This window comes from Palaemon carinicauda, chromosome 1, assembly GCF_036898095.1.
Source record: "Palaemon carinicauda isolate YSFRI2023 chromosome 1, ASM3689809v2, whole genome shotgun sequence".
Taxonomy (NCBI): Eukaryota; Metazoa; Arthropoda; class Malacostraca; order Decapoda; family Palaemonidae; genus Palaemon; species Palaemon carinicauda.
In genome coordinates, this window is record NC_090725.1 from 301405476 (window position 1) to 301425489 (window position 20014).

The 20014-nt window shown below is 39.7% G+C and overlaps 2 protein-coding genes across 4 annotated transcripts in view; one reads left to right on the plus strand and one right to left on the minus strand.

Annotated features, from left to right (window-relative positions):
• Nucleotides 1-4261, plus strand: part of Lrch (Leucine-rich-repeats and calponin homology domain protein) — a 68791-nt gene extending 64530 nt beyond the window's left edge. For both annotated transcript variants that reach the window (XM_068392959.1, XM_068392973.1), the window contains one exon: nucleotides 1587-4261. In XM_068392959.1, the coding sequence (XP_068249060.1) occupies nucleotides 1587-1721 (135 nt within the window). In that variant the 3' untranslated portion in view covers nucleotides 1722-4261. The remainder of the gene's footprint in view (nucleotides 1-1586) is intronic.
• LOC137658313 (uncharacterized) overlaps nucleotides 4262-20014 on the minus strand; it is a 65959-nt gene continuing 50206 nt past the window's right edge. The window contains exons 4-6 of one of the 2 annotated variants that reach the window (XM_068392986.1): nucleotides 15140-15205; nucleotides 10826-11023; nucleotides 4262-4391 (exon numbers count right to left, since the gene is read on the minus strand). In XM_068392986.1, coding sequence (XP_068249087.1) covers nucleotides 4311-4391; nucleotides 10826-11023; nucleotides 15140-15205 — 345 coding nt within the window. In that variant the 3' untranslated portion in view covers nucleotides 4262-4310. The remainder of the gene's footprint in view (nucleotides 4392-10825; nucleotides 11024-15139; nucleotides 15206-20014) is intronic. The other variant, XM_068392994.1, reaches the window with a different exon arrangement.

Sequence of the window (20014 nt, forward strand, 5' to 3'; positions counted from 1 at the left end):
CCTAATACCAGAAGTACTTATATCTTGGAAAAATTTAAGCTAAATATCCTTCTACCTCAGTTTATTGTAGGAAAAGAGGAAATACTGATACTGTATTCTTAATCAAATGTCCAATTTTAGTGTTGGAGGACTTCGAGTTAGAGGAAAATGCATAACACGTCCATGTTCTCAACTTCTCTCACAGGAAATAGTATGCTTTGGTCACCAGGTTTAGATCCCTTAACTTGTTAGGTAAAGAGACTGATATACAATTAGTTGAATCTAGATCTGTATGATTTTCCTTCCTTCTCCATCAATTGAGCTGTGTTAAGCAAATTTTGAATTACTGCAAAAAATCTGTATCTCCGGTGGCCTCGTTTTAGTCACAAAGAGGATGGTTTACCATTCTGTGATCTCCGTCCAAGAGGGTTGCTTCAGAAATTTAATCTTTTCAAATATCTGTTTTTGAGGTTAATTCACCCAAGAATCTATTTGCTTCGTCTAACCAGATGGGTTCCATCTAAAATATTGTAAGTTATTGTTTTTCATAGTCCTTTGGATTACGTCTTGGTCCCTATAGGCAGTCTAACTTACTCTCTTCATTTATTATTGAAATTGCATAGTTTTTTAGTATCGGAAAATTTACGTTTTACAGAACTTAATATTTAATCTAAAAGTAATGTCACTTTTTAATAAGGATCTTTTGTGAACTTTTGGAAAATCTTTTATTGACCTCACAAGTAAAATGCTCTTAGTTTTAGCATTAGCAATTTGCTTTTTAGCATTAGCATGGGCTAAAAGCTTTGATGGAGAGAAGTCGTTTTTCCTATAAAACGGGGTTTAGAAGTAGGAAGGTAATTTTATCTCTACCTACTTTCAGAACTAATTATTATTTTAAAAACAAATGTTAGCTTGACCTTTCTCACATTACCATTAGAGAGGAAATGTGGTGATGAACTGGAAAAAAATTTGTTCTGTGAAAGCTGTAAAGTTTTTATTTAGACTAGACTGCAATATTAGGGAAAAATATCCTAATTGTTTTGTGAATTTAGGATTTTGGGGAGGACTCTTTCCTTAGTTTTCTCATGGGCTAACAATGCTGCACTCCTTCATTTGGCTAATGTAGCTGGCGTAGAGTTGCAAAGTCCGTAGTATGCTCCTGTTCCTGTGGGAGTTGCTGCTCCTGCCATACCTTGATTTTAAAAAATGACACATGCATTAATGTAGCCTGGAAGGATCCCCCCTTTCTGTGGAGAGTTGATCATAAAATTGAATTTTAATAATAATGTTTTAATTTTAATAATAATAATAGTAATGTCAAAAGGATGTTGAACTAGTTCCGAGTTGGATAATTAAAGGCAAAGGGATACCCACAGGTTAGTGCTGTCATGCAATGCCATATGATCTCATTACTACAATAGAAAGGGGTAGGACAATTACAAGGAAAGAAAACAGGCAATTTTTATTTTAAGGGCAGAGTTGGTAATTTAACAAGCTTTGAGAGAGAAGCAATATTAATGCCATGTGAGTATGGAAATAAGTACATGTAATTCTATTATTTTTAATATTCTAATGGGGTAAATTTTAAATACATAATGTATTTTCAGGAATACCAGTGTTCTGCTCACGATGTATTGGAAGAGAGAGGTACGGTACGTGTTGCCATAACTGTGGAAAGATTACTTCAGTTCTATCAAGGCCGTAACACACCAGTCTCGCCACGGAACCAAACTCCGGTCTGACTAAATATTCAGCTGTGATGTTTTTCCAAAATATCTCAAGTATTATCACACTTCCATTTTACAGTTTCTGTGGAAAGTATCAATAAAATAATTTTATAGCAATATATACAAGCTTTATACAGAACCACAGAAATTGATTTTGTACCCACCTGACAATGTTCTAGAGTCACCTAATTTTATGAAATATGCTTAACTAGCTATCTGTGTAGGTGTCTCAGTATTTGCAGGAAACCCTTTTTATTTGTCATGGGTGGAATACTTAATCTTGTGGTTCAAAGATCTCCACTTATGACAAATAGATGTGCTTCCCTTGCCTACTCCTGTCAAGCCAAAGGCAATTTGTTATCAGCCAATCGGTGTGCTGTTGTAATATAGTGTAAACTATTTGTCATGTATATTTTTTTCATCAGCTATATTTCTCCCATACTCATGACATACTTGCTCAGACAAGGTTTTCAATCATTCCTACATTGATTTTATATTTTAAACATTATCACTCTTTTTAAGTGTTCCTTTTAGTCATGTTATATATTCATAAATATATATATATATTTTTTATTTTTACTGTACTGTACTTTGCTCTCTCAGCATCGTGCTTGGAACACTTTTATTTCAGATTTTAGTGGGTTGTTTTTTAAATTGTTCACATTAAAACACATTTTGAATAATCAGGTAACTAGTAATATTTATTATAGATATCTACAACTGTAAATAATGCAAAATTGTTCAATGCATGTGCTAGGAGTAACTTTTATTTGCATTTTTTACTTGGTGCTTATATATCTACCTGTAAATACAGTTAATATTAGAGATTGTTAATTGCATGTTAGTTTCCATGGGAAAACAACTTACAATTAGAAGGAAGGGTTAAATATTGTTCGGTTTCCCCTTATCTTCATTTACAATAGAATCTTGGAATTGTTTAAAGTGATTACATTGGTTTGTATTTTTCTTATGTGGTTTAGAATTTTCCTGTTCAGTGGGGATAGTAATATTTTTTTCAGAATTTCCCAATTGGTTTGTGCATAAAGAAAACCTTTAGCTATGAAATACTGTAATTAAATTTTTGGTAGAATTAAGCGCAAATCTTTTACTCAAGATGAAATTTTAATACACAAAGTCTACTTACAGGTAAGTTTTATTTGCTTTTAAACAACATTGATCTTATTGTCTTTTTAATACAAATCATTTGTCAAATGATAAAGTGCCCATGTTTGCATATAGTCCTCATTCCCCTTGCGCTTGTAGTCATCTTTCAGTGAACAAATTTATGATTCAATTAGCTTTACTTATTATTCATTATAAGCTATGGTACATTTTATTTTGCCTTTACACTTCTATTCAGCTATGTCTAGTATCAAATATTTAACAAAAGTCGGACATTTTTTTTTAGTTCAATTATAATCACGTGTACTGATTTGGGGTGGGGTGTTATCTAAATGATCAGTTTCATGACTTTATCAAAATCAACTAAGTGCTCTTTCATATGGTTGACCATCAGTGTAAACTTATTTTTCTCAAGTTGAACTATATGTATTGTCTTGGCAACCCTATTTGATGTACATCTGTAATTTTTCCCTACTGTTATAGTACTAAAGTTATATGGATAAATTCAACAAAATGGCATCAAAATAATCCTCGCAGTTATGTTTTTATGTCTTTTCGTAATCAAAGCTCACTTTGTATTATCCTGAAAGTGGCAATGCTTATTTGTTTGGTGAAGATTTTGGTATTTAGTTGCTATAATTTCACTGCTTTAATCTCTAAAATTTTTATCTTTATAAAGACACCATCTTAATAATCCAGGAGAAACCTGTGGGTGGTTGACAAATGGACCAGGTTACAATAGTTACTCAAGCAATAGCTTTATTTTTATAGTGTCTTTTCCTGCCTACTGGTGCTCCATTTTCATACGATAAAAAGGGTGTACTTGAAATTCATGATGTAGCAACATTTTTCTTTTGAGATTGCTGTAGTTGCCATGATATTGAAGAATTTTTAAATATTTAAGTAAATGTTATGGTACTTAGCCATAGGTAAAACTTGTAAGATAAAAGATTTTTCTGCTAATGCATTAAAAGTTACTTCTCTTTTGCACAAAACATATGGTACAGTGTTTGCATTAATCTATATTCATATTTTTTTGGAAGTAAACCATAGTATTTCTTCCCACCACTTTTTATGGTCACATTTAATATGAAAATTTTTGGAACTATTTTACAGTTTAAAAGATGTACTGTACAGTATTTTGGTCTATAAATCTGATTAAAAATTAAGTCCTGCATGATTCAGTATTTGTACTGGTTTAGTGCAATATATTTTTCCAACTTGTCACTGGTACTTAATGAAAATACAACTTTTTAAATTTTTCCTTTTATAAGCTTTTCATTGTGCTATTCATGTAAGAATGCTCTAAAATATGGTGATATTTGAATAATTTTCTACTGTCATCAGCTCAACTTCCATTTCGTGTAAAATGTGTAGACGATGCTGTATTTGTAGATGAGTGTATATAGGAAATAAATAATCAAGAAATATAACTTTTTTTTAATTATAAACTAGTATACTGTAAACCGAGAATGGCGAACTTCAGTCAATCTTCCTATTTTCATACATCTTTCTTTCTTCAGAGTACCGCTCCTTGTCTCTCTCAAATTTTTCAATGTATACCTGTAAGGAAGAAAATAAAACCAAAGATAAGTAAAGCTTTGCAAAATGTTTATATCATTAATGTTTCATGATTTCACTCTGTAATGGTAATTTGATCCTACACAAATACAAATAATTTGCTGTTTACTAAGAATATGTTGTTGTGGTTTGCTGGAAAACCAACCATAAAATTTTTTAATGCAAGGTAATCTCCCCCACTAGTTAGGAGGGCTTGGCTTGGTAAAACCCTTATTAAATCTGGCTATAAAGTGACTTATATTTATTTTCAGGTGTAAAGGGTTTTTTGATGACTTATAAAGATGCAGGTTTGTCCTGGTATCGAAGGACACTTTTGAGGCACCTTCATGTTGGCGCAAGAAACGGATCCTCATTCAGTCTATTCTGGAAGCAGACAACACTCATGCACTCGGGCATCTTGTTGCAAGGGGTGCTAGGATGGGTCATACTCCCAGTGGGAGCAGTAAAGTAGGTAACGGAAGAAAGTAGACTAAAATGGATTCTTCTCCTTTGAGATCGAAAAAGCCCTTACTTCTTACTCTGGCGTCCCGTCCCGTCCAGAGTAGTTTGGTCTACTCGGGAGGATGAATGAGTAAGAGTGATGTCCCTTTTACCCTTAGGTTAGTGGTAAAATCCTGTCACTTCCCATAACGAAGCGGCAGCGCTCGCCGTCAGAGGGGTCTTTTTTTTTTTTTTTGCTTGACGCCATGCATCGGCTTTGGTCTTCCATGGAGATTTTGGGTCCTCCCCTCCAAGGTACGCCTACTGGAGGTGTTTAAGTTATGGGTACAACGGAAGTGCACATCCATTTCCGCAGGAGTTGGAAATGGCCTTCCCTCTCATAGCATCCAGAGTGGTGTCCTTGAGGAGTAGCCCATGTCCTGAGTAGAGGCATCCTTCAGAACTTCTTACTCACCTGAGGAGTTGCTAGCAGGGTCTCCTTGGAGTCCCAGCCAGGCTTTCCAATCTCCCGGGGTGAGCATGCCGGCTGATCCTGGTCATCCTGCTGAACTTGTTCAGTGAGCTGGGCATGCTTTGCAAACTGAGCTTGCTCAGTGAGCTGAGAAACCTCAGCAGCAGAAATGCATTTGCACTGTTCCTCCACCCTACGAGGAAGGTTGCCCTTCTCGCCTATGGGAAAGGGTTTCCCCTCTTGTTGTTCTCCCTCAAGTTCTTTGTAAGGAGTGCACAAGCTAGCTTGTCAAACCCCTTTAGGTTCCCTGACAAGTATTTGCCCACGATGTTACAGCTGCAAACGAGGAAGTGCCTAAGTTGGCCAGGAGTCTTATATGTAGAAACACACTCGCCCACCATACGCTAGTGAGGCACACTTCGGTTCACTTGCCATGATAAGCACTGATGAATACCTTTTTTTTTCGGGTTCACAAAGAACATTTCATGGTTTAGAGAGCTTGTAGAGGCGGTGAAACAGGCAGTTGGTCAACCTGTTCCAGCGCCATCATCTTGGGCATCAGCTATGCCAATCCATATCTCCCCTATGGTGTCAGGTTCACCTTGGGAATTCAGATCCACCAGTATATCACAGGTGTAGGAGTTCTGCCATAAGGCAGGTTCCTCTTCCAACGGTGTCTTGTGCTCCCTCCCCTCCTGAGGGGTTGTCTAGATATCAACAATACCTAAACTTTTAAGGTCTCCCATCCAGGCAAAGACCCCATGTGGGAAAGGCTGGATATTATTACCAGTCATACCTTCAAAGATAACGGGGTCATAAGCAAGTTATGCCTCCCCAAGGTGATATTCATCACCCAAGGACCAGGAAGGGCTTGAACCAGCCGCTCTTCTCCCGGAGCCTCCATTGGTCCCAAATTTGGTCCGTAAAAGTTTCTTTGAAGCCAGTATCCATCCCTCCTTGCCGCCTTCTTGGCCAAGCCCCGGGAGCGGAAGGACGTGAAGACTCCTCCGAAAAATTGGACCTCAAGAAATTCCAAGGTTTCAGGTCAACCTAAGGACCACCTCAGTTTGGTCTTGGCCATGGTGTTACCAGAGGCGAGAAACCTGCCCTCTAAGTGTTAGACCCCTGCAATGAACACAGTTGATGAACTTGACAAAGCCAAGGCTCCTATGGGTGTGAGTCCAGGACTGGACGAGTCGCAAGATAATGTATCAGACCATGCGGACAGAGTAATGCCAATGGCTACTAGCCCTAAGGCTACAGCCTCAAAGTAAAAGGAATCAGACCATTCCTTTATGCAGGTCTGAGGTGGCATTAGGAAGATTAATAATAATGGGGATCCTTCTTATAGTCCTTGATGACCTTTTCTGCCAGGTCACCATAACTGAAAAGACCTGGATTAAGTTCCCTTGGTCCAGGAAGGTGAAGGGAGCTAGGAAGGTCTTTTTCCACTTGAACAATTCCTCACACGATACTCTTCCTTCCCAGTTTTCTCATCTATGGAAAGCCTGAGGTAACTTTCTGCATTAACCAGTGGTCCAGCATAGTTGCGTAATTCAGCACTACTTGAGATATTAATGAAGTAAAGCAAGTTGGTTCTGTCTAGTGCAAGGATCTTCAAGGCATACAAGTTGATAAATCAACTGGGTCCTGAAGGGAAGGGATATTGTTGTGTGTGTATTCTCATGGCAATTTAGACATGAAACAACATCGTTATTGAGAGATGACCTGTTACTGAGGAATGCTTTGGTACTTAGGGATACGTTCCTTTCCTTAAAAGGATGTAGAGGTGATGGTGGAGGAAACTTACCCATGTCTCCCTCATACATTGAGCAGTTACCTTCAGGGGGCCAATGACCCTAAAAGATGGCTGTGACGAGACGTTGTGTCCCTTGCACCATCTCTAGTATCGGCTTTGGAGATGCTTCGGCTGCCTCCAAAGCTCGACCGGGACCTCAAGCAGCTCCCTTCTCCGAGAAAGGTACAGACAGTGCTCCACTGTTTCATGCCTAACCTGGCAGTATTGAAGGGGTAGAGAAAGGGGCAGTTTCCTTCTCCAGCTGCCACAAGTCAGCAATGTGGCAGCTACTTGGAGCAGGGAAGTAGGTAGAAAAAGTTTATCTGGATGGATACCTCCCTTTGTTCTTTGTCCTTCCCTCACTTGTTCTCTACTTGTATTCTGTAGTGACCCTTCAAAACTGCTGAAAGCTCTAGTCTTACTGGCAAAGGTAAAAGCAACAGAGGAGAAGAATGTGCTCAAGTCATTGGAGATGGTTCTCTATTTCTCTATATTTCTGGAGTTGAATTTTCCAGACGGAGAAGTCGCCTGGGAAATGGAGATCGAGATCAGTCATCGACCTCTCATTGCTGAAGAAATTTGTTTTGAAATACATGTTCATCAGTTCTACAGACAGTTCATGCATAGGTTCACTGGTGTCGGCTTGAGCCTTCTCAAACAGAATATATCTTTTGAAGTATCTTGATGACTGGTTAATCCTAGCTTCTTCCAAGAAGCAGTTGCTTCAGGATTGAGAACGACTATTTATTATCTTGATGTGGGGATCATAATATATTGGGAAATTGAGACGTCAACGTCTTCCAAATAAAACAAGGAAGGACCTTCCATTGACAAGTTACGTAGCTAGAGCACTTCTCTTAGGCACCTGCCTGTGGAATCTTTAAATGGAGGAGTCTTGCCATTTCAGGATCCAGTTTGTTGACTGGCTGACTTCGTTGTGAGTGAGAAACTCAACAGCTCTCAGCCCAGAAAGCAAGGTTCGTAGTTTTCTTTTCAACTGGATCAGCCAAATCCTCATTGGCAATCAGATAACCAACTGAGCCGGACCAATAGTTGATCAAAGAAGCGTTTGCAACTCGCTCCGTTCATAACATCTGCAACCAAGAATGTCAATTACTGGTCTGCCAACTTGTCCAACAGCAAGTTGCATGTCAATAACAAGATCACTGGCTGAGGGATTGTCGTGTACTTCATAGTATTTCCTTTGCCAAACAATCGGCGCAAAAAGTAACCGCAACGAGTAACTCGCCCTTAGAGAGTCACTGGTCCCAATGACTTGGGAGCTGACCTTGTTCCTGGTTTCCTTCACCATCCTAGACTAGGGGAACTCAATCTTGGTCTTTGCAATTAGGGTGGTAAGGCAGAAGTGGTCAAGGACTGGATCCTTTCCCTTCAAGAGGTGAGTACGATGGATCGCCCAATCCATTGATTTTCCTTATGCAGCCCCACACCTACATAGAAGAATGGTTTGACTTTGATTATTGGTGGACACTTAAGTAAAGGCTAGCTTATTGAGGCAGCACGCCATCCGAGTGGTGAAATTTTTTTTCTTCCAACTCCAGACTCACAGCTCTAGGGGCCTGCAAAGGGATCACGGGAACAGCTACTGGCTCCAGGGGTGGAAAAGATGGTTAAGCATTCATGACCAGGTGTCACGAATGCCGAACCATCTGCCCAACCTCAAGAGAAAGGTACCCCCTGGAGGAGGCATCACCTGTCTGGGTTTCCTTCATCACTTGCACCGGGACAATGGCCAGTTTTTTCCCTTTGGGGATCAGACTTGTTGTAACCAGCCTTAGCATCAAGATACCACTAGTATTGAGACAAGTGACGAACAGTCAAAGGAGATTCCGAGGGTGGAGGAGAAGCATGATTAGGGGCAGTGCAGTATTCCTACGCCTAGGGTTCAAGGGTGTGATTGGAACTCGCTAGAGATCATGACACCTAAAGAGTTGAAAATCATCCCCTGATGATCAGGGGATGGTGACAAGCTGCTTAACAGCCCTAACCAACTCTTCAAACCATGGTGCATCCTCCGCGAACAAAGGAACAGCCGCAAGAACTCTTGGCGAGCAGTGTTCGTGAGCGCATTGATCACTTGGACCAACTTCTCTTTGTGCATGTTTAGTGAGAAGCTGTGAGTGCAGCCGGAGAAGCGAGTAGACCTCTGTCAGGAGGAGGAACTCACTTGCGAGGCCCATGTGGTTAAGGCTGGGGTGCTACTAGTTTGCAAGCCTAAGCATCATGAACACACTCATGAACATGCAAGAGGTTAGCAAGTTGTCTTGTGCATGCTGAAAGCAGGGTCAGCACGCTCGGAAGGTGGTAAGCAAGTCAAGGTTGGCTTGCCTGTGAGCGTGCCAACACTCCCTAACATCAGAACCAGCCTGCACTGTCCCAGGACGGGAGAGCATGCAAGGCATCCAGCGCGCTCAGAGACTCGTTCTGCATTGAAGACACGTGAAAGGGATCTGCGACAACTGGGAGTCGTCTGCCACGATCACCAAGGTGCTCCGAAGAGCTAGAGCGAGGTAGCGACTAGTCACATACCTGCTTACGAGGAACTAGTGGGGAACCATTCAAGAGAGGAGGAAACCCTCTAACGCTGGCGAGAAGGGTGACCAGCATCATAGGGTGGAGAAACGCAAATTTTGTCCTGCTAACGCTCTCACCATGCTGAACAAGTTCAGCTTGTGCGCTGACTATGTGGGGATAGGATAGCAAGCATGCCTGCAACTCCTCTGATGTGAGAGGATCTTTTGAGGGACAAAGACTTACTGGAAGGAAATTTGTTTCAGAAGTTCGGGCGGGAGGTCATAACCAACTCCTGCCTGAGGCAGATGTGCGCTCCTACAGTTCCCCAAGCTTCAGCACCTCCTAAAGCCGTTCGTTCATGGTGGAACCTGAAAGCCCCAAGGGTGGCATGTGATTCCACTTCACTAGGGAAAGAGATAAGGTCCTCCGAGGCCGAAGGTTGTCCAGTGATTAAATGGACATTGTTTTTGCTCAACTGCCTGTCAAAGGAGGCTGAATGAGCCAGTTAGCGGGGAGGATAAGAGGCGGCAGGAAGATAAGACGCGGTAGAGAAAAAAGGAAGCCGCCGAAGGAGCGGAATCTCTTTTGAGACTTCTGTTGCCTACTATATCACTCCCACTGGAAGAATGGCCACTCCCAACACTCGTCAGAAGGAGAAGCTTGCGGGCAGGAGTGTCATCTGCACGCAGAGCAAAGGTAGTGCGGAAATGCAGAGCAAAGGTGGTGCGGAAATGCAGAGCAAAGGTGGTGCGGAAATGCCTACTCTGTGAACGTAAATGTGCAGCAAGGACGGTTAACAATGCCAGGATAAACATGCATTATTGCAATCCTCAGCAAACCAGATACACCTGTAAGAGAGAAAGAGTAGACGGTTAGTTTACGGCCAGGTAAAATTTATTAAGGTTAACGGGGGAGCAAGACAGCACATCTTCACTTTACCAAGCCAAAAACAAGTGACGTTAATACACTATGTGAGTTTGTGAGTGGGTCGGCTGGTCTAACCCCCCCCCCCTTACTAGTAGAGAGATGTTGACACCTCGCTTTAAATGTTTATGGCTAGTTTCAGCTGCGTTGAAAACATATATAGCATCCATAGTAATGAGTTAGTAGTTTGTATTTATGTAGGAACAAATACATAATACATGATAAAATGGAAGTATTTTTGTGGAATATCATTCGTAACAAACTTACTTTCTTTTCATCTTCTGGTAAAACATTCCAGCGGGCTGCTAAAATTTTTGTTAACTGCTTTTTGTCCAATGGTCTACCCGTCTGTAGATACTGTGCTGTAGTGGCATCTCTTTGTTCTTGACAAAACTGAAGAAATGCATTACTAGGTCTCTTGGGTGCAGATGGATCACGTTCTGTCTTCTCACGTTTTATGTTTGCCTGGAAAGAAGTAAGAGCTTTACCTATTGCATCTTGGGTTATTATCTAACAAACTAACAGTTATGGAGTAATATGCTACACTAAATAATTATAATATACTATATTTCAGGTTAAAATAAATAGCAATATTGCTAATCTTCTAATTAAAAATACCTTAAATCCAGTGTATAACTTACACAAAAATAATAAACTACCACATAAGCAAACAACCCAACATTCACTGTGCTATAAGATTTGAAAGTGTAGCATTAAAAAGTATTTTGTATTTTTCCTAACTATATAAACCATAGTCCTTTAACAGGAGTATGATTTCAGCACAGCTGGAAACATAGCTGTTAAAAATTTATAATGAATGACGTGCGGATAGGTACTGGCGGGTATGCCAGATCACTCAATAGCCACTTTGACCTTCATCCAGGTATTGTGGGGTGAATGAGGAGGGAAATGCAACTTACAGGGCTAAGGGTTGTATTGTTGGGAAAATAAAAATTACCTTTTCAACTAGTGATTTGTTTCTACACAAACACAAACACTCGTGTTTTAATAAGAGACTCGACTTAGAAGGGAAGAAGTTCCTATTACAAAATGTGTGGGATGTCGAAACACAAACTTGAAGAGGTGCAATACTGGTGACTCCAATCCACTTCTTATAACTGAAATTTCAGGTGATAGGCTATGGTATTGTCAGTAGACAGACTTGTCATGGAGGAATATATACCCTCAATGGGATATGTCTGAAATGTTACTAAATTGAAAATAATGGGTTCGAATTTCTGTCCATCCTCCCCATCACCAGATAATTGGGTGTGGAACTATTATCTCAAGTAGAGCATTTGACAAAAAAAATAAAGATTTCCTGGGATATTTCACATACGGGGTCATACACCTTTTATCTATGTTCTCAGAAAATTTTGTTGAAAAATTCCTGATAGTTTTAGAGACAAAAACAAAAATAATCCTACTATTATTGAGAAAAGTAAATTTTTCGTATAATCGAGTGGTAACTTCAGTTTATCTGTAATAATCTCAATTTAACTATCAAATAAGAATATCTAATTGCCGTATATGGCAACACTATGATTCGGCAATAATGTAAAAGTGCTCGAGTAGTCTTGACAGGTAGTAGGTTGGCCAGGGCACCATCCACCCGTTGAGATACAACTGCTAGAGTTATTGGGTTCTTTGACTGGCCAGAGAGTACTACATCGGATCCCTCTCTCTGGTTACGGCTCATTTCTTCCTTTGCCTACACATACACCATAAAGTCTGGCCTATTTTATACACATTCTCCTCTGTCAAACACCTGACAACACACATTACCAAACAATTCTCTCTAAGGGTTAACTGCTGCACTGTAATAGTTCAGTGGCTACTTTCCTCTTGGTAAGGGTAGAAGGGAGACTTTAGCTATGGTAATCTCTCTTCTAGGAGAAGGATGCTCCAAAATCGAACCATTATTAACTAGTCTTTGTAGTGCCATAGCCTCTGTACCATGGTCTTCCCCTGTCTTGAGGTAGAGTTCTCTTGCTTGAGGGTACACTTCGGCACACTCTTATTTCTCTTCCTCTTGTTATTTTAAAGTTTTTATACTATATATATGAAAGATTTATCTAATTGTTATTATTCTTAAAAATCTCTTGTAGTTTATTTCCTTATTTCCTTTCCTCAATGGGCTATTTTCCCTGTTGGAGCCCTTGGGCTTATAGCATCCTGCCTTTCCAACTAAGGTTATAGCTTAGCAAATAATAATAATAATAAGTGAAGAGATGCTGGGTAACCTCCAACCATGAAGTCTTAGGGATCTCAACGAGATGTGGAACATCCAGGCATATGGTTGCTACAGCAGGTCGGGAAGAGGAGGCAGCTCCCTCGGAACTTCCGTCACCAGCAGTAGAAGGTCCAAATACCAGTCTACTTACAACTATAGCGGAGATATTAAGAGCCATGCTTAGGCTACGAGACAACCAGACTCTCTCTGTTCAGAAGTTTTCTCACCATGCAGAATGGAGGAAAGGCCTCCTTGAATGCCACATCCGGGTCTGGCACTGGAGAGCAATACACTAGAAGTTTCTAGTTGAAGGACACTGCAAAAAGGTCTCTTACTGGCTAACCCTGCAAGGTCATTATCTTCTTAACCATCAGAGAGTTCCAAGACAACTCAGATCCAACCATGGTCTACCCAAAGGAAAAATTAAAAACTCATGATGAGTAATGTAATTTTTTGATGACGACGGGTGATTGTGTGCAGACAGGAAGCCTGCAGCATCGACAAAACCACACCAAAATTTGCAACAATACCGCGGTACAAAGCCAAATATTTCCCCATTATTTTTTTTTTTAGGTTCATGACATTCAAGAGGATTTTTTCTACAAAATACACCTGTTTTTATTAACGTGTATAACATTTGTAGATAAAAAATAGCATATAAAAAAGGGATTTTGACGAAGGAAAAATCTATTTCTGGGGAGAGACCTGTGGCGCCCGGTGAAAAGAGTCCTAATATACCTTTTCTGATAAAACCTTCCAATTATACCAGAGAAAGATAAAAGCATGGAATGCTGAGGTTACAACCCTCGCGCGAGCACCTTTTGGGTGTCGTGTATAAAGCAAAGGCGCGTGAAATCCACTATTCACAGGTTGTCTCCCATTTAGTTAATTCCTTCGTCAAAGGGATGGGCCGATACAAAGGACCTAGCCAACCCACCAGCGCCACACCACCCACGCCCCGACACGAGCGCCATCTGAACGACATCCTTCTTTTTGGACTTCGTCATTGTGAAGATTTTTTGTGGTGCTCTCGGTTTTTTTAACATTCGTGGATTTATTTCGTCATGTCTGAAGCTCCATCTTCACACATTCCAATGTTAAGTACCATAGTTTGTTTTGACAGCTTTTTATTGTACCGGGCTTTTGTTTTATATCCAGTATAGTCTGTTTTATCATTCCCGTCTGGCCCTTCACGGCGGCCATTGTTTGTTCACCTGTCTTGGGAATTCATCTTTGTCTGCCCGTTTAGTACTCTGTCACTTAGGTTCTTGGTTAAGTCCCTGGCCTTATGCCTTTGGAACCGTTATTATGCTCATGGTACTTTTTGCTAACAAGTCCAGCCTATGAACAAAATAGCGTTCTAGCTTTGTTATTGTTTAGTACCCGCCCCACCGGGGCGTTAGCATATAAAAAAAAGTTGTATAAAGTTTTTTCAGCACTCGTATTTATTCGTATATTCTTGTAGAATATGGATATTTTTTTCAAGGTAATACTCATCATCTACCTATAATCTAGGTGTGACCAAAGAACCAAGTAGATATTACGCAAAGTAAGTGGGATATAAAGCAAAATGAACATTCTATACCACGGACAAATGCAATGCTTTGCTTTGCCGTCGGTCAGCAGTAGGGGAGAATGCCTGAACCAACAGCCCGTCAGCGACGAGCTTTCAAACCGTGGTTCGGCTCCAATTGCCAGCTAGGATGAAACAGAGTTTAACTTTGATTGCATAAGATCGATGAAGTGAGTATGAAAGGTTTATCCTTTGCTCCCCAGCTTGACTGCTTTCTGTCTCTCACTTTCTAGTCACCCTTTTGATATCTTCCCACTTGACTATTGGATTCTTTGATTTTGTACGAGATCTTTCAAATAGGATAGATGTTAAGGTATTTGGATATAGTAAAAAAAATTTCCTCAGTTAGAATAAGAGGACACTGACACTAAATATAAAAAAGAAGAGGATTTTCAAATATGGGCAGATCCCTGATAGAGAGGTACAAGATCTCTGTCATAGAACAAATGGTAATGTATATAGATATATTCATGTAATTCATCTATATCTTACAAATTCTTAAGATAGCCTTTAAAAAGCCAAGATATGTAACTTTACGATAACCTGTGAAAATTTACAAAGAAATCTTGCATGTAATTGAGCACATAGGTTACTGAAACAATGTTTATGAGTAAAGAATAAGTAATAAGTTTGTCATTTGCTGTGTAACTTTATTCAAATATTTCACTTGGCTCTCGAATCTCATCAAACTTTAACGGATTTTGCTTTAACTAGTTATATGAGCATTTTGCATAAAGGAGTCTATCTCACATAAATAGATTTATTTCCTTATTACCTGTCTTTTGCTTGAAGAGGATGAACCACTACTGCGAGGTCTTCCTAAAGCCGGTAGACTTGATGTCTAAAAAGTGAAGGTACATATTTTAAAACAGAATTTGGTTGGTGTTGGCAGTTTTTACTACAGAGTATAGACATATGAACTATAATTTGAATATATTTGTGTTGTAAATACATACAAACAAAAATTAAAAGAAATTTTTAATTCAAATATAAAAAACAGAATTACAATGGGAAAAACTTTATTAAATTCTCTTCCTAAAAGATTTCATTCTAACTTTAGTTCAGGATTCTCAATGTTGCAGAAAGAAAAAAAAATATCTAAAATGTAGAATTACTAGTAAAGTATGCCACTTTAATCAAATTTGTAAACTTGAGAAATTAAATAGTTACGATCACCGACAGCATCAAAACTTGCATTTGTAGTTTATTTACTCAAAGGAGTACCTCATCTCCCATTGAATATGAATATGGTAATGATAAAATTTTAAGTCTGATTTCATAATTGAAACTTCAGTTTGACAATCTGGCACTGGAACTGTTCGGATATTCAGTGCAAAGGTGTATCAAAAGAGTGAAGAGAGGAGTATAGAGTAGTCATACAGCAAGATTGAATTTGTAAATTAAATGAGGTGAAGTACAAGGATCTAGGGAGTAATGCACAGTAAAAGGTTTTAATCCAATAAAAACCATGATGAGGAGCTTTATCACTGACACTATTATGGCTGCCATACTCATTATTTTAGGATCTATATGCATACATACATATACCCAGGCACTTCCCCCAATTTTGGGGGGTAGCCGACATCAACAAAGAAACAAAAACAAAAAGGGGACCTCTACTCTCTACGTTCCTCCCAGCCTAACAAGGGATTCAACCAAGTTCAGCTGGTACTGCTAGGGTGTCACAGCCCACCCTCCCACATTATCCACCACAGATGAAGCTTCATAATGCTGAATCCCCTACTGCTGCTACCTCCGCGGTCATCTAAGGCATCAGAGGCAGCAGCAGGGCCTACCGGAACTGTGTCACAATCGCTCGCCATTCATTCCTATTTCTAGCACGCTCTCTTGCCTCGCTCACATCTATCCTCCTATCACCCAGAGCTTCCTTCACTCCATCCATCCACCCAAACCTCGTACTTCTCCTATCAACTCTTGTATTCATCACCTTCTTTAGCAGACAGCCATTTTCCATTCTCTCAACATGGCCAAACCACCTCCACACATTCATATCCACTCTAGCTGCTAACTCATTTCTTACACCCGTTCTCACCCTCACCACTTCGTTCCTAACCTATCTACTCGAAATACACCAGCCATACTCCTTAGACACTTCATCTCAAACACATTCAATTTCTGTCTCTCCATCAATTTCATTCCCCACAACTCCGATCCATACATCACAGTTGGTACAATCACTTTCTCATATAGAACTCTCTTTACATTCATGCCCAAACCTCTATTTTTTACTACTCCCTTAACTGCCCCCAACACTTTGCAACCTTCATTCACTCTCTGACGTACATCTGCTTCCACTCTACCATTTGCTGCAACAACAGACCCCAAGTACTTAAACTGATCCACCTCCTCAAGTAACTCTCCATTCAACATGACATTCAACCTTGCACCACCTTCCCTTCTCGTACATCTCATAACCTTACTCTTACCCACATTAACTCTCAACTTCCTTCTCTCACACACTCTTCCAAATTCTATCACTAATCGTCCAAGCTTCTCTTCTGTGTCTGCAACCAAGTACAGTATCATCCGCAAACAAAAACTGATTTACCTCCCATTCATGGTCATACTCATCTACCAGTTTTAATCCTCGTCCAAGCACTTGAGCATTCACCTCTCTCACCACTCCATCAACATACAAGTTAAACAACCACGGCGACATCACACATCCCTGTCTCAGCCTCACTCTCACCGGAAACCAATCACTCACTTTATTTCCTATCCTAACACATGCTTTACTACCTTTGTAGAAACCTATATGATTTCAAAATAATCTTGAAAGACAGTACTTCGACAATAAATATTAACATTTGCATTCCCTTCTGACAAATTCAAAACAATAAATTAATAAAAATAAACTATTCAACTTTAAAGCTTTTTCTTTAATAATATTCCTGAGAATTCTAAAGACAACTCAGAGTGAGGTACAAAACCTGTCATAGAACAAATGTTAAGATATTTCGATATAGTCGAGTATTTCAGTTAGGATAACAAAAGCATTCTGACACTGAAGATAAAATAACTGGATTTTTTAAAGATGGATTAACCCCTGATAGAGAGGTATAAAATCTCTGTCATGGGAAAAAGTGTCAAGATACCTGGATAAATCAAGTAATTCAGTTAGAATAGGAGGACACTGAGACAAGAAAAAAAAAATTAATTTTCCAAGTTGGACTGACTCCTGATAGAAAGGTACATGATCTCTCACATGGGACAAATGGCAAGATATTTGGATATAGTCAAGTAATTGTTACAATAAGAAAAGGACATCAACTCTGCAGATAAATCAAAATTAGGATTTGCAAAGCTGGACTGACTTCTGATAGAGAAATACAAAATCTATCCTAGAACAAATTTTAAGATATGAAGATATTCAGTAGTCAGTCAGGTAATTCAATTAGAAAAAAACAAGCACACCGAAACTGAAAATAAAATAAGAAAAGGATTTTCAAAGATGGATTGACCCCTGATAGAGAGTTACAAGATCTCCGACATGGGGAAAAATAGTAAGATATATCAATATTCTTATTACTAATTGGAAAAGCAGGATGCTATAAGTCCGAGGGCTCCAACAGGGAAAAATAGCCCAGTGAGGAAAGAAAACAAGGAAATAAACTACATGAGAACTAATGAACAATTAAAATAAAATATTTTAAGAACAGTATTAACACTAAAATAGATCTTCATATATATAGTGTTGTAAGGCATGATGAGGCTGCAAGCTCTGATGTCAAGGCAGCAGAGACATATGTTGTAGAATCTAAAAGGTTCATGGACTCTGAATCTTACATGCCGTAGCAGGTGTTTAATTGCAATGAGAACGGTCCATTTTGAAAGATGAACAGGACCTTGACTCCATAAAAAAAAATAGGGCAAGTTCTGGTAACATGCTCATGAAACAGTGTCTAACCCTGCTGTTCTGTACTAATGCCAGTGGGGAATGTATAAATAAAACTCTCCTGTGTATCACTCTGAAAATACATGAGCCTTTAAGAAGTGCAATATGCAGAACCAATTGAATGTCATGTAAAGGTCAAACAGGAAGGCTTGGGTGATTTGCATTTTGTTTCTGGAATGGTCCCGAGTTCAGGAAGTATCTTTTGGAAACGAACTCATTGAAGATGACCTAATGGAAGAGTTTAAATTCATAGGGATCAAGTTCCTGCTGCCCAACACATCTACGATACTCCAACCCGTAAATCAGCAGGTGATACTGAATTTCACAAAAGCAATGTTACAGCAATGCTTTGAGGTCACTAAAGGGACCAACCTCACTACCCGATGGTTTTAGAAAAAACATTGACTACTGCCTTAAAATGATTTGCAAAGCCTTGGAAGGAATCACCAACAAAACCCTCAATTATGCTTGGAGAAAAATGCAGACTGAATGCATTCCTAAATGTGATTTTGAGGAATCTGAACCAATGCAGGAGGGAGTAGACGATGAAATTGTGTTCTTGGGGAAGACAATGGGGTTGGAAGTGGACAAAGACAACATCAGCGATCTTCTTGACGAACATTGCAAGCAGCTGACGACCGAGGAGCTGATAAATCATACGGTGCAGCATCTAGAAGTAGCGGAGGACTTTTCATCAGAGAATGATGAGGAAAAAGTGCCAAACCTCTCGCATCACGTGAAATTAGGGAGATGTTGAAAATGTAAGGAACCTTGCAAAATTAAAATAAAAAAAAAAAATCATCACTCAGACAAGGTTTTGGCAAGGCAAGCAGTGAATCTATTTACCGAAACAACGATGTTGCACTTTCATGCCATCTTAAAAAAGAAAGTCAAAAGCAGTTGTCTCTAGAAAGGTTACTTGTGAAAGTTGAAAATATGTGTAAAATAAAAGGCTCCAAAGTGTCCAAAAAAATGACAAATTCGTAGATAATTTGTATTTTTCCTAACTCTACAAACCTTAGCTATTTAAAATGGGTATTACTTTCGGCGTAGCTGAAATGAGCCATTAGAATTTTAACGAGGGTTTACTACCCTCTCGCTAGCTAGCGAGGGGGTAGGGAGGGGTTGCTTGCTACCCCTCCGCCCCTCACACACCTGTGATTAGCTCACTTTGCTTAGAGGTAGGACTTCCCGAGGGACAGGGCTGGCGGGCAAGTTTGATTAAATAGCTAAGGTTTATATAGTTAGGAAAAATACAAACTATCTACGAATTTGTCTTTTGTACCGTAACTGAAATACAAACCACGCTTTTTAATATGGGTGACTCAACCCTCAGGTAGGGTGGTAAGTCCCAGCCATTACTGGCTTTTGGCTTTTTGCCCAGGGACTCAGTATCTGAGTGTGTTAGTACTCAAAGATAAGGAGTCCCTGCACCTCGCAAGTGCCTTGGTCTGCAAGGACCGCGGCCTACGTAAGCTTGTGTGTGAAGGAATGAAGTGTGACTCGTCATAGGAAGTTGACCTGAAGTCCTTTAGATGGAATTCTAGGATAGGACGTTCCCAATACCACCTCGTAAGGGTATGGGGACGTGACAGTATTATCTTAATACTAGGAACACAAGGAAACATGGTTTACCTGCAGTGGTTTGAGGTCAGCTGTGCAGAGAACCCAGGATGCTGCTTTTCCCAAGAGAGGGGAGAATGAAGAAAAGAATAAGGGCCAGGCATACCTTTT